The following is a 15252-nucleotide window of genomic DNA, read 5'->3' on the forward strand; positions in this document are numbered from 1 at the left end:
TGTGATACTTAGAAGTTGGTGTAGCACTTGTGTAGAGTGGTTAATTATGGTCTAATACACCTTAACTACACTTAGGATAATTGATGGGACATTGTTCATGTGGACCAAAATGACTAAATTGCCCTCTAGGTGGAGGTTTGACTTTAGGATGACCTCTAGAGTGACTCTGTTTGACTGATTAAAAAGTCCAACCTAGAGATATTGCATGGATATGCACCCTTTACCAAAGTTGTAGCCAATTTATCAAGGAACAAAAGTCTCAATATGACCATCTCATGAAAATGGCTAGAACATGCTCAAATAGGGCCCACAAGTCAGGTTTCCCTGCTGATTTCAGACTTAGAAAATTTTTAGTCGAGTCCTGACTTACAGTTTCATGAGCCCCTCTTTGAGACCTTGCATCTCCCAATCCAGACCGAATTAGTCTAAGCCCCAATTGACAATGTTGTAGTACTAATATAGCTCTACAAATTTGCTATTACTACCTACCGCTAACTCGGGCTAGATTATGAGCTATGAGGCGATGAAATGGCGCTGTCAGTCATGCCACCGGACCCCGATTCAGTCATTTTAGAAAACGTTCAGTGAACGTCATGGCCGACCGATTCATAGGCTGGCCACCGCATGGTGTGCATGCCCAGCTAGCACCTCCACGTCGCGCGCCCGTGCTCCCAGGTGAAAGCCAAGCCAACACCTCGCTCACTCCCTCTTCCTCTCGCCATTTCCCTCTCTACCGTCCTCTTCCAAGCAAGCGCGGTGATCGGGAAGACCGTGACCGCCACCGAGCCAAATCACCTAACTGAGCGCCATTGTCCGATTCTCCTAAACCACAGCACCACCGTGAGCCTCTCCACGTCCTTGACCTCACCGAAGCCTCGTCCTCGCCTCAGGTAGGGCTCACCGTGATGGCGGCTCCACCAGGTCGCCATGTCCACCGCCGGCCGAGCTCGCACGTGGCTGTGCCGCTCGAGCCTCTTACTGCCCCCTCTTTCCCTTGCTTTAGGTCTAGTTAGTGATGCTGATGCTCGTAGGGTAGACCATTAGGGTCGTGTTACCGTCAGCTCGCCGGAGCTGGCCAACTCACGGCCGTGTGTCGTTGCCATTCCCCTAGCCACCGTAATTGCTGCAATTAATGGTACCCCTAGGTGCGCACGGGTGAGGTGAACACGCTAGTACCGTGGCCTCGCGCGGAGTTGCCACCGGTGGCGAGCTACCGCCATCGCTCTTCTTCCCTCCCCTGTTTTTCTCTCTGACTAGCGGGGCCCGCTTGTCAGCAGCCGCGCGCGGGCGGGAGCCAACCACGGGCCGTGCACGTGAGTGGGCCACGCCATGTTTTTGGGCCACGCTGGCGGGTGCAGGCGCGCGCGTCGCGGGCCGCAGTGGCTTTCCGGGTCGGCCCAGTAGTTGGTTAGGGTTTCCAATTTGTTTTGTTTTATTCTTTTTCATAGATTTGGGTATAGATTCAAAAATGTATATCTCTTAGTTGGTAGATCCAAATGATGTGGTTCTAATTTTGTTGAGTTCCTGGTAATGTCTAGTTTATATTAAAAATATAATTTATGCCATGTTCTGTTATGAAAAATGGAGTTGCTAATTATCTCTTTTAATCATGTGGGAAATAGGGGTAATTATATCTTTTTCTGTGTAGCTCCAAATGGCATAAAATTTTTATGGTGTACTGCTCATATCATGAATAGCTTGTAGTTAAATTTTCACATACTTTGGACACTGTATGTAGGAGTTATGTAATTCTCTTGTTTGCATGGATGGATCTTGTGTGAATTTTCATAATTTTTCTATAGATCCAGTAAAGGTTAAATTTGGTGAGTGCTATTCTTATGCTAGAATAATATTAGGAAAAATGTGAAATCTATTGCTTGACACTTTTCAATAGGGTTTCCTAATTATGCTAGAAATAGACCTGCCATCTGTTATTTTTGATACAGCAAGTTCTGCTTGTCCAATTGCTTTGAAATTTTTATGGTAGTCTATGTGAAGCATGAGGTAGCTACTGTAATTTTTGTAGATTTTTCTGTACAATTTTACTATATGTTGCTTTAATCACCTAATTAACTAAATAAATTAGAAAAGGACATTAAATAATTTATTTAGAAGTTGGCACTATACTTTCTGATGTTACTCTGGTATGCACAACAAGTTGGTAAACTTGGTTTGGTCCAATTATGCTTTGCATCATCACTAAATATTTAATTTAGTAAAGCTGCCATTTCTGGACAGATTCTATGTTTATTTGAATTCGATTTGGTTAACGTAAGAATCATGCTTTGATGTTTACAAATAATTTGTAGAGAATTTCATAAGCTTTCCAGAATGTCCTCTTGCAAGTCATTTGAATTTGTAGAACTCTTGTGGTGATTGAATTAAGGAACTGCTCGTTTGCATATGAAACCTTAACTTTTGATTTAAATATGCCTTTACTATTCCTAAGCTTGTGGTAATGTTCCTAGGTGTTAGGCCTTTAACTGAAGATGAGCATCTTTATATTAGGTTATGCAAGTTAGGTAAGTTGATCTTGTTCTTCGAGTTAAGTTAGATACATGTTTTAAAGTGATTTGAATAGAGCTATTCTTAATCGGTAAACAAGTGTCCAGTGATGTTTTCGTTAAATACTTACTGTTATCCATTCATCATGAGCATCATGTCATTCTTTATGCATCCATGATATTTATCTCGTGCATCTGCATGCAATAGGTGTACCGGAAGGTGTGACACTGCTGGAATTCGAGGAACCGAGCGGGGAGCAGCAGCAGCCAACACTGGAGGTTCAGGAGGTGCAGCCCTCAGGAGAAGTGCCAGACGAGGTCACCGTTGAGTGCCCGGATCACCGTCCGTGCAACTTTGTGAAAGGCAAGCCCCGGAGCATATTAAGCCTCTTAATTTCTGAAATGCAATTAAAGTATTATTGTTACATATATATTGTTGCATTAAGTTTAGGTGTTGGATGTAAATACTTGCTGCGTTGGTTATCCAATCCTTGTCCAGATATTGATACCCTAAATCCTATGTAGCTCAGGCTCGTATAGTGTTTAGCCCTGCTTAAATGTGGTAGAAGTCAGGTGATTTCCTGTCACCTACGAGCTATAGGGATATACACATGGCACGGTTGGCTATAATTGCTATCGTGGAAAAGAACCTGTCTTAATTTGAATTGAAGACCGGGCGGAGGCTTGTCGGTTCGCAGTGACTCCGTCTGTGTTGCTTAAGGACTGAATCTTGGAGCCTTTCCTGTTCATGTTGAATGCATACCTCTCTCTTAGTTGGTCGGGTCTGGAGACCGACCACGAAGCCGAGTAGCTCAACTCAGGTCGGGAGTCGATAAGTATAAAGTACGCCTCGAAAGGGAGCCGTAGGCGTGAGTCCAAGGGCAGGTGATTTAAAAGTCCTGATCGTCCTGGCAAAAGGGTAATCCCTGAGAGTGCTGGTGCTGATCGAACCCACGAATTTGGTTTCTGAGTTGTACGAAAGGTGACCCACGGCTACCCTTGCAAAGTATGCCAGGGTGAGAGTTAGGAATACCCCCTCAGCTGAGTTGTAATTCGATTCGAGTCGCCGTCTCTCACCGGTTAGTGAGAACTTGATGGGCTTATCTCCAAAGTAGATACACTAAATAACATAATGGTTTAGGAATGATGATATGATGATGACAGCCTTATTATACCTGCTATGGTTAATATTGATTGCTCCTAATAAGTGAGTGCTCTAGTACATGTGCTAATCTAGTGGACATGTAAATGATGATAAACTTGATGCTAAGTTTAAATTTGGCACTATATTTATAAGCTCTTTTATGTAACTGTGTCAAGCTTGCCCATCTCATAAGCCTTGCATGACCCTTGGTGTCCTTTATTTTTGGTTTTGACGGGTAAGTCTAGCAGAGTACCTTCTCGTACTCAGGGTTTATCTCCCACCTGTTACAGATGACCAGTTCTACTTTGGTTGCTGCAAGTATTGCCTTCTCCCGACTGGGGATGAAGACTAGACCGTTGGGCGCGGTCTCTCCTAGTTATCGTACCTGAAGATGCTTTTGGTGGGACATGACTAAGATCTGACAATGTATTTAAAACTATGAAGTTATGTACTAAACTATGTTGCTTCCGTGAATTTGAATTTGGTTTGTAATATTTTATTTGAACTCTGATGGATGTAATCCGGATGCCACTTGTGAAATATTGTAACGAATGATGTGTTGTGTTGAATCACTACGGTCTTGGTTTGTATGTCGGGAGTTGTTTGAAATCCTTCGTGATTTCCGGACTACCGAGATTATGGGAGCTTAAGTACAGGAATTTGATCACTTCGGTGATTGTTTTTGTACTTACGTTCTTATAATTTGATCGGTTCTGTTACAATTTATATGCTCATAGCATAGTGCGGCAACATGTTCTTGAAGTCATGTGTAGAGCTCAATGGATGTTGTGTTAGGCGGTGTGCAGTGTGTGCTTGGTGCCTCCGGCCTGCACTTACTCCAACCATTTTTTTAAATTCTCGCTTATCCGGAGTTAAATATTTCTAAATCTAATTAAATACATATAATACTACTATCTATGATGTGTAACAACTATCACTAGATTAATCATAAAATATTTTTAATAATTAATATATTTGAAAATGTAATTATTGATTTATCAATCTAGTCAAACTTAAAATTATTTAACCTGCTCCTTCTGTTTCAGAAAGAATGCAATTCTAGTACAGTGTTATGTTTTAGAATATTAAGGGTAGCCTTCCTGGCTCTGTTTCGAACTACAAACGACAATTTCAATGGATTCCAAGGTAAAGATTCTTGGCTTCAAAACTGGAAAGCCCAATTCCATTTTTGTTATATGATTTACTTGCCCGCTTCCTCATCCTTGGAAGTAGACTTCTTCCACGTGAGTATTGGACCAACCACAACACCGTCAAAGGAGCACAATCGACCGTGCCTACTCAAATATGATGGGAAAGCATTTCAATTCAAGGCCAAACAGACCGTTACATTAATTACGAAATGTATTTTTATAATAAATTTATTTGAAATTGTAAATGTGAATATTATTCACTAAAAACTTGGTTAAATGTGAACTATTTTACTTGGCACGAAACCAATAGTTGCATTGTTTTTAGACGAGGGAGTATTTTGTTAACGTTTGACAATACACTGTAACAATGCACAAACCGGCGTAGTAACCATTTGCTGCAAGCATATTGCGTGCGCCTTTAAAGTAAACAGTGGCACAAAATTTAAGTGACGACCTATTACTGATGTGATAGACTTCTATAACTATACAAAAGAAGACATTTTTTTTAAACAAAGAATTTGAGTGGGGGCATGTGCCCCTGCTGCTTGTGTACTTCGTTGCCTTGATTAGTTTAAATTAAGTAATCGTGTTACAGTCTTTATTCTTATATTATCACGTCAACCTTGAATACTTGTTATCTTGAGACACCTGAGCGAGTTAATCTAATCTACGCAGGTTTATGGGTGCATTATAGCTTCATAGGTCATGCATCCATGATACATTAGTGGCAGATTTTTTTTGGTCTCTCTAAATCTAAAGAAAATGGAGTAGCTAGTTTTCGGCCACTGCGACCCATACACATACACCACCAAATTTGACAAAATTATTTATTAGCCAAAAGGCTGATCATATAAAATACGGGAATGTGAACCTACACAAAAGTACAAAATCATTAGCAAATTCTCTTCTTGCTTCTTCATCAGGGCCTTGTTTAGATTGCAAGTTTTTTCACTCTTTCTCCATCACATCAAATCTTTGGACACATGCATGGAGTATTAAATGTAGATAAAAAAAATAACTAATTACACAGTTTGATTGTAAATTACGAGACGAATTTTTTGAGCCTAGTTAGGCCATGATTGAACAATAATTGTCAAATATAAACGAAAGTACTACAGTACCAAATACTGATTGCTAACCTCAATCTAAACCAGGCCTAGATGTGTTATCAGCAAAAATACCAACAGCAATAATCTCCAATGCCTACTGCCTGCTGGTGCGTGGGCTGATTGTATTTGTAGCCGTAGCAATGAAGGAAACCCATCGTCGTGCAGCAAAATTGGGCCTTTGTGCATATAGTTTCGTGGGTCGAGTTCTTTTAGCACGGGCCATGCATATAATTTCGCACTTCCTGGGCTTGTGGCCCATAGGCTCTGTATTGACTGTCCACTTCGAGTCAACTCATCCTGCCGGTCCACAGCACATCAAGTCGGCTGACCGCAGCGCGCCCAGCAGCCAGCAGGAGATACGATACGGTTGCCGACCTAATCCAGCGGCAGCCAGGCACTCACCAAGCAAACCTCTTTAAATCTGGCCCCTTGACGCGCAGCCGGAGAGTGCGTGTGCCCTCGCCGCCCGCCCCAATCCCCTCCATCTCAAAAAATGGGAATTGTCACCCCCGCCGCCGCCGCCTCCGCCGCCACGTGCACGTCCCGACTCCTCCACTACCACGCAGCCGCTGGCACCGACCGCCGTCACCGGCACCAGCTCAGGTACTCCGCGAGTCCGTTTCCTCTCTCGCTGCGCTGCGGCTCCGGCCGGCGTGAGGCGGCGGCCCGGGCGCTCCTGCCCGTCCGCGTCACCCCGTTCTCCTACGGCGTGGATGAGGACGCGGATGACCACCCGCGCGAGGAGTGCGGTCTAGTCGGGGTCGTGGGCGACCCGGACGCGGCCTCGCTGTGCTATCTGGGGCTGCAGAAGCTGCAGCACCGCGGGGAGGAGGGGGCCGGGATCGTCGCCGTGGGCGGGGACGGCAAGCTCAAGTCCGTGACCGGGCTGGGGCTCGTGGCCGACGTGTTCGCGGACCCGTCCCGGCTCGCCTCGCTCCCGGGCCCCGCCGCCATCGGGCACGTGCGCTACTCCACGGCAGGCGCCGCCGCGTCGCTGCGCAACGTGCAGCCGTTCCTAGCCGGCTACCGGTTCGGGCAGGTCGCCGTGGCGCATAACGGCAACCTCGTCAACTACCAGGCGCTGCGGAACAAGCTCGAGGTCAGGGGATCCATCTTCAACACGTCCTCGGACACGGAGGTCATCCTCCACCTCATCGCGACGTCGCTGTCGCGGCCGCTGCTCGCCCGCGTCTGCGACGCCTGCGAGCGCCTCGCGGGGGCCTACTCGCTTCTGTTCCTCACGGCCGACAAGCTCTTCGCCGTGCGCGACCCGCATGGGTTCCGCCCGCTGGTGATGGGCCGACGCCGGAACGGCGCCGTCGTCTTCGCGTCGGAGACCTGCGCGCTAGACCTCATCGACGCCACCTACGAGCGCGAGGTGGAGCCCGGGGAGGTGGTCGTGGTCGACCGCCGCGACATGTCGGTGGCCTCGGCCTGCCTCGTCCCGCACCGCCCCCGCCGCTCCTGCGTCTTCGAGCACATCTACTTCTCGCTGCCCAACTCCGTGGTGTTCTCCCACGCCGTCCACGAGCGCCGCACCGCCTTCGGGCAGGCGCTGGCCGAGGAGTCCCCTGCCCCGGGCGCCGACGTCGTCATCCCGGTTCCCGACTCGGGCTTCTACGCCGCGCTCGGGTTCGCACGCTCGTCGGGGCTCGAGTTCCAGCAGGGTCTCATCCGTTGGCACTACAGCGGCCGCAGCTTCATCCAGCCGACGCAGGCGATCCGGGACCTCGCCGTGAAGCTGAAGCTCGCCCCCGTGCGCGGCGTCATCACCGGCAAGAGCGTCGTTGTCGTGGACGACTCCCTGGTGCGCGGCACCACCTCGAGCAAGATCGTGCGGCTGCTCCGCGACGCCGGCGCGCGGGAGGTGCACATGCGGATCGCGAGCCCGCCCGTCGTGGGCTCCTGCCTCTATGGCATCGACACGCCGAGCGAGGGCGAGCTCATCTCCAACCGGATGGACCTGGATGGCGTGCGCCGGGAGATCGGCAGCGACTCGCTCGCCTTCCTCTCGCTGGGCAAGCTGCACAGCATCTACGGCGAAGAGTCGGGGGACTACTGCGACGCGTGCTTCTCGCGCAAGTACCCTGTGCTACCCACGCTGGCCGACCCGGTCGCCGAGCCGGAGGAGTGAGCCGCGAGCAGGTGAGCTCTGCTCTGCTTCGTCTGCCTGTACTTCTAGGTTGTTCGGAGTGTGGGACAATTTTGCGCGCCTCAAGGCTGTAGCTTTATATGATGAGAAGCGCTTTTATCATGGTACTGATGGATTACCAATAAGAAAATGACAAAAGCCAAAATCTGGTAGTTGTGTCAGCCCTTGCTGTGCCGTTGTGCTCTCTATCACGTTATTACTGCTGAAGTGCTGATCAAATTATCCATGTCATTGCTAAATTTTGGCTTCGTCAGAACATAAATTTGGCCTGGCGCAGTGGGGTCAGGCTGCTAGCTAAACGCACCCTAAAAATCTTATTTTGCACAAATTTATCCTTTGTGAAGCAACTTCACAATTTTTTACCCAGAAGAATCAACAGCGAGTGAAATCATTATTGTGCCCCATGACCTCACTAGTACTACTTGGGCCGTAGTTCACTTTCATTACCATTTCCCGATAGCTCATTATATTTTTCAAGAACACTGAAGAACGCTATTACCTGCTATCCATCTGACGCGCTAACAAATAGTATTTTTCTCTCATGATAAATCAGTCAACAGTACTTTCAGCAATGGCTTATCAGCCAAACGAACAGGGCAATACATATGCTGATATGCATGCTTCTGTGTCCATGGGTCAGTGATTGCCTGCGTTTCTCTGGTAAACGTAAGACGTTGAGAAGTAGGCGAAAGCCAGAAGCTCCAACGCGGTGAGCGCTGCAAGGAGAAGGTAGAAGTAGTCGAGGTGACCCCGGTTGAGGTCGTCGGCGAACCAGCTGGTGCCGCCATTCCTCCTCGTAACGCCATTGATCACCGTGATGAGGATGCCACTGATGAAGCTGCCGACGCCAAGGACGCTCAGGTAGAGCGCCAGCCCGAGGCTCTTGAGCGCCCCGAGGACCTGGTCGTCGAAGAACTCCTGCATGCCGACCATCGTGAACACGTCCGCGGCGCCGAGGAGCACGTACTGTGGCACGATCCACCACAGGCTCATGGGGACCGCTGACGTGCCAGAGCCATCCACCACCACCAGGCCGCCTACGGTGTCCCTCGCCCGTTCGCAGCCGCTTCATCTCCACCAACGCGGCGACGACTAGAGTGACAAGGGACAGCGCGATCCCCGTGCCGATCCGCTACAGCATGGTGATGCCCGAGGCGACGCCGGAGACCCTACGCGCCACGGGCACCAGGACGCGGTCGTACAGCACGATGCAGCTGACGATGCTGTTAGAATCATAAATGTGTATCTCTGTGTGTAACCGTAGATCTGGGGACGATCTCTTCCTTTAGGGCTTCTTCACTCGTCCTGGGACAGTAGCACCACAGCGGGTAGACGCCGCTGTAACGATGTAGAAGACGTCGGTGGTGCTGCAGTGGAACGGTGGAACTCTGCAGGCGCGACGGTGAGCTTGGTGGGGCACATCCCGTCGCCGGCAGCAGTTCTTTAGGATCGGTTTAGGGTTTTCTCTGTAGGTGGGTGGCGGCTCCGTTCAACCTCGTGACCCGAGCCCAGTTCCCCACTCCTATATATATGTGCTGTGCGACAGGGGCCCACCAATCAGTTAGGGTTGGGCTCCCCCGATCAGGGAGCAGAGGCAAGGACCCAATAGGCCGTTGGGCTTATTGGTGGAGGTCAACTAACATTCTTTCCCTTGATCTCATTCCATCTTTCAATTTCATATCATTTACTTTTGTTCATTCCATTACAGATTAGCGCATAGAGCATGTCTCATCGTTCCGGTCCATTGCCGATAGATTTAACAGCTACAACACACTACTCTGTTCTGAAATAGATACTAATCTTTGGGCCTTCTTTTGTCCAGAAATTTTAGGCTTTCCCTTAAACCCATGCTAGCCACATGTTCTCTGAACACCATGTTTTTTGAACATGTTGGGTGGTAAGCCTTTTGTAAGCGGATCCGCAAGCATCCTTTATGTACTTATATGCTCAAGACTTATGACTTAATCTCGGACTTTATCTTTCACAACATAATACTCTATGTCAATGTGTTTGGCAGCACCACTTGACTTATGTTGTGAGCACACTGTACTGCCAGATTATAATCGCAGTATAACTTAAGTGGTCTATAGATGTTGTCAACCACCTTCAAACCGGGTATGAACTTCTTTAGTTAGTTCACATGCCCGTTGCCTCATAACACGCTACAAACTATCATACATTATGGACGATGTAGTGACAGTTTGCTTTGAGCTTTTCCATGAAATAGCTCCCCTTTGCGAGATGATAGAAAATCCACGTCTAGATATATATTCACTCTCGCATAATCAGAATCTGAATATCCCACTATGTGAAGTCAATCAGATCTTCTATACGTCATCATGAGGCCTTTCATTCCTTGCAAATAACGCAAGACTTTCTTTATCAATTTCAGTATTCTGTTCTAGAATTGCTCTAGAATCTGCCAAGTAAAAAACCCGGTAACAAATGCTAAGTCAGGGCGCGTACATACTCGAGCATGTTGCAAGCTTCCGACAGCTGAAGCATATGGAACCACTTTCATTTGATTGAGCTCATATTGGTTCCTAGGGTATTGAAAATCCCCATATCTGTCGCCCTTGACTATAGGAGCAGGTGAGGGACTACATTTGTGCATACTGTATTTCTTTAAGATTCTTTCTATGTATGTCTTTTGTGACAGTCTTAATACCCCTTTTCTTCTATCTCGGTGAATCTCGATCCATAGAACAAACAAGACTTCACCAAGATCTTTCATATCAAGTTTTGAAGATAAAACTTCTTTGTCTCCTGTAGTAGACTGACATCACTAATAACAAGTAAGATATCATCCATATACAGGACAAAGAAGATAAACTTCCCATTCTTAAACTTTGCATAGACACAATTGTCCTCTACATTCTCTTTAAAACCCAAAATTCTTTATTGACTAATCAAACTTCAAGTACCACTGTCTTGAAGCTTGCTTTAATCCATAAATGGATTTCTTTAGGCGGCATCCCATTCGTTCTTTTCCTTCCATGACAAAACCTTTTGGTTGTGCCATGTAAACATTTTCCTCCAAGTCTCCGCTGAGAAATGTCGTCACTAATACCATTATGATTCTGAAGGAAACTTTACATGAGACTGGAGAAAATGTCTTATTGTAATCAATCCCTTCATTTGCATAAAGCCTTTTGCCACAAGTCGTGTTTTATATCTTTCTATATTTCCTTGAGAGTCAAGTTTTGTTCTGTAGACCCATTTACAGCCTACTGTTTTGGTTCCTTTAGGAATTATCTCCAAATCCTAAACTTTATTAGCATTCATTGATTTCATTTCATCTTTCATGGCCTCAAGCCACTTTGATGAATGATCACTTCTCATGGCTTCTTCAAATGAGGTGGGATCATCCTCTATTTGAAATTCATCAGTGTTGTACACTTCATAATCAGCAGGAATAGCTGATTTTCTAACTCTTTAAGACCTTCTAGGGGCCTTTACATTTTGCACATCTTTTGTTTGAGGCTGCTGTTGCTCCCCCTCATGTGTGGCAATAGGTTCTATATGATCCTGAAGAACAGGTTCCTCATTTTCATTCATTATTGCCACAGTTAGAATAACAACAGGTGCTGACACCATAGTCTCTTGCACTGTCGGTGCAGCGACAGCAGGTAGTGAAAAAATTGGCACATGAATCACTGGAGTGGGCGCATACACCCGCTTCACTTCAAGGTCAATTTCTCGAGCTACCATGCTCCCCCTTATCAATTTATCCTCTAGGAAAACAGCGTATCTCGTTTCCACAAACTTTGTATATCTCTCTAGACAGTAGAAAATGAAAACCTTTTGACATTTTTGGGTAGCCAAACAAATGGCATCCCAATGTTTGGGTTAAATACTTTAGCCTCAGCAGTGCTCATCCACACACACGCAAGCGTTTAGTGAGGGTACTCTTCCTGTCCACAACTCATACGGTGTTTTAGGCACCGACTTACTTGGTACTCTATTGAGAATATGAATGGCGGTTTTAACGCCTTCATCCACAACCGCTCATCTGTAAGGTGGAGTAACTTATCATACTGTCCACTATATCCATCAGGGTACGATTGATTCTTTTAGCTACTCTATTCTGCTGAGGTTCGTCCGGTATAGAATACTGGGCTACTTTGTCATTCTCCTATAAGAACCTTACATAAGGTCCAGGAACTTTGGCCATATGGGGTATGCCGACCGTAGTACTCTTCCACGGTCAGACCTGACTATCTTTATCTTTAAATTGCGTTGGATTTGAACTTTTGCCTTAAATATCTACATTTATCCAATGCTTCTGTTCTTTCTTTGATTCGATAAATATAGACATAATGGGAGTAATCATCTGTGAATGTTATGAATGAATTATTACCATCCACACTCTTTATAGGAAACTGACCACAGATGTCTGTGTGAATAATCTATAAAATTCCTGCGCTTCGTTTGTCATCTTTCTTAATCTTCTTTACATACTTTTCTTTTATGCATTCTCTGCATTGTTCTAAATCTGAGAGCTCTAATGGAGGAAGAATATCTTCTTAACTTATCTTTCTATTCTCTCCCTCGAAATATGGCCTAAACGACAATGTCATAATTTCGACAATGCATCGTGAGCTCTCTTATGCCACCACTTCCAGATTAACACTCTGTCACCAGCTGCTTCATCAGCTGAGTGGCATATATTTTTGAAGAGCCAGTGAACTGACTCTTTATAGCCAGTGAATTGACTCTTTATTCTATCGAGGTACTCGGTGACCGTGTCGCATTCTGGGATTGAGCCCATAATTGCAGGTTCAGTCATGTTCTTTATCACAACCAAACATTTCTGGTTGGCTATGACCCACTTCCTATGCACAAAAGTCATAGGACTATCTTTTGGGATTCAAAATCTCTCTCTTTAGTTGCCTAAGTGACATCATTCTCTTTTGTCTCTCTCACCGGTTTCACAAACTCAGTGGAACACGGTGAGGTGACTACCCAGTCCACCTTAGACAAGATGAAAACCAGGTCAAAACTTTTTTTAACATAAAATAACACCATTTGCATGCCTTGATTTCAACGTTGGTCAAAATCAAAACATACAATTATTCTTATACACTAATTCTACATCACCGTTGGGCAGAAATAGAATTAATGTATAAATCTTTAACTTTCACAACTGTTCTTACACATTAATTCTACATCACCATTAGGCAGAAGTAGAATTAATGCATAAATCATTAAAATTAACATATGTTCTTATACACTAATTCTACATCACCGTTGGACAGAAATAGAATTAATGCATAAATCATTAAAATTATGATATTGTTATTAACAACGTTGGTCAGAAAATAACAACATCATAATCATGTCAAATCTCTTTTTCTCCAATTAAATACCACATTGGTTCAAAATAACTGGAGAATCAACATTTTCTTTAGCAGCGAAAAAATCTCTTTTTCTCCAATTAAATACCACATTGGTTCAAAATAACTGGAGTATAGACAACTTTTCTTTGGCTATGGAAAAACTCTCTTTTCCTTGAATTTTACCCACAGAAAAAATTGTATTTTCGATTTCCTTTAATCCATTAATCAATTTCCAGGAAATAAAGATTTACTGAAAAAACTTTTTTTTTCTCCAGTTAAATATCACGTCGATTCAAAATCACTGGAGAATATACTTTTTTCTTTGGCAGTGGAAAACATATACTCAATTTCTTGAATTTTACCCACGGGAAAATTGTCTTTTCTCTATTTCTTTTGAGCCATTTTCCATTTTTCAATTTACTGAAAAAGAAAAACAGAAAATGTGGGCTCATTTTGCTTCTCTCGGCCCAAAAACCGGCAAAAGCCGGCTCGGCCCAGGTCTCTGTGCGCGCGCAGGCCGCACCCAGGCCGCAACCTGGGCCTAGGCCGGCAAAGCCGCGCCGGTGCGCTCGGCCGCCTGGGCCGCGAGTCAGCCCGAGCATCCGTGGACGTTGGATTCATCGGACGGTTGCACGCCATCTTCGGGTGAACAAAACCGCTCCCAGCCGCGTCCTCCCAAACCCTAATCTCATTTCGCCGTTTGCTTTCTCTCCGTTCGCTGCTCTCTCTTCTCTCCCAGCCGCAGCGCGACCATGAGCGAGACGGCGAGCGAGCGGGCGGTGGAGCGACCATGGCGCCGTCGCCGGCCCCCTCACCGGCGCGCGTGCTCCCCAACGGGTGAGCACGCCGCCGTCGAGCGGCCTGGCCACGGTGCAACCCTTGGACGAGCTCTTCTTCTCCCACGCCGGCGAAGGGCCATCCCGACGCACAGCGAGGTAGTTCCGTTCCCCCTTTCCCTTCTTCCCCATCCCCTTCTCTTTTCTGGGATTAACCTGTGGTGGGGTTGGGGTCAAAATTAGGGTTAGGGTTTCGCTTTTCGATTCGATTCGGCCGATTTGGTTTTCTCTCCTTTTGATTTCTTTTTTTTCGTTCATCCGAATGTGGATCTAGAGTTAGGGTTAGGGTTCGGGTTTCGACCCCTGTACTTTTTCTTTCATTGAATTTCCTTTCTTTCTTCTCGGATTCAACCGGTTAGGGATGGGTAATCGTTCTTGGGTTAGGGTTTTGGCTCTGTTCAGATCCGAAAGGAAGTGTTCGGTTCTTTTCTCTTCTTCACTTCTTCTCTGATCCGAACACGGATCTGTTCTTTCTTGCCGTGTTAGTGCGGCACTTTTCCCGTGCGGTGGCGGTGGTGACCAGGGTTCCTGTGACCTCCGCCACCCCCGTCCCTTTTCTGTTTCTTTTACCCGATTAGGGTTCGAGTCACACAGAGGCAACCTCTCTCTGATACCATTGTTAGAATCATAAATGTGTACCTCTGTGTGTAACCGTAGATCCGGGGACGATCTCTTCCTTTAGGGCTTCTCCACTCGCCCTAGGACAGTAGCACCGCAGCGGGTAGACACCGCTGTAATGGTGTAGAAGACGTCGGTGGTGCTGCAGTGGAACGGTGGAACCCTGCAGGCGCGACGGTGAGCTTGGTGGGGCACATCCTGTCGCCGGTAGCACTTCTTTAGGATCGGTTTAGGGTTTTCTCTGTAGGTGGGTGGTGGCTCCGTTCAACCTCGTGACCCGAGCCCAGTTCCCCACTCCTCTATATATATGTGCTGTGCGACAGGGGCCCACCAACCAGTTAGGGTTGTCGGTTTAGGGTTTTCTCTGTAGGTGGGTGATGGCTCCGTTCAACCTCGTGA

General features: G+C 46.4%; 1 protein-coding gene and 1 pseudogene across 1 annotated transcript; one reads left to right on the plus strand and one right to left on the minus strand.

Annotated features, from left to right (window-relative positions):
- The first annotated feature begins 6042 nt into the window (after positions 1 to 6042).
- Positions 6043 to 8834, plus strand: LOC136511692 (amidophosphoribosyltransferase, chloroplastic-like). The gene is made up of 2 exons (XM_066505732.1): positions 6043 to 8053; positions 8701 to 8834. The coding sequence occupies exon 1, from the start codon at positions 6402 to 6404 to the stop codon at positions 8040 to 8042; it is 1641 nt and encodes a 546-aa protein (XP_066361829.1). The 5' UTR covers positions 6043 to 6401; the 3' UTR covers positions 8043 to 8053; positions 8701 to 8834.
- Positions 8697 to 14367, minus strand: LOC136510913 (protein NRT1/ PTR FAMILY 5.10-like; annotated as a pseudogene).
- Between the last annotated feature and the right edge of the window lie 885 nt (positions 14368 to 15252).

This window comes from Miscanthus floridulus, chromosome 16 (assembly GCF_019320115.1).
Source record: "Miscanthus floridulus cultivar M001 chromosome 16, ASM1932011v1, whole genome shotgun sequence".
Classification (NCBI taxonomy): domain Eukaryota; kingdom Viridiplantae; phylum Streptophyta; class Magnoliopsida; order Poales; family Poaceae; genus Miscanthus; species Miscanthus floridulus.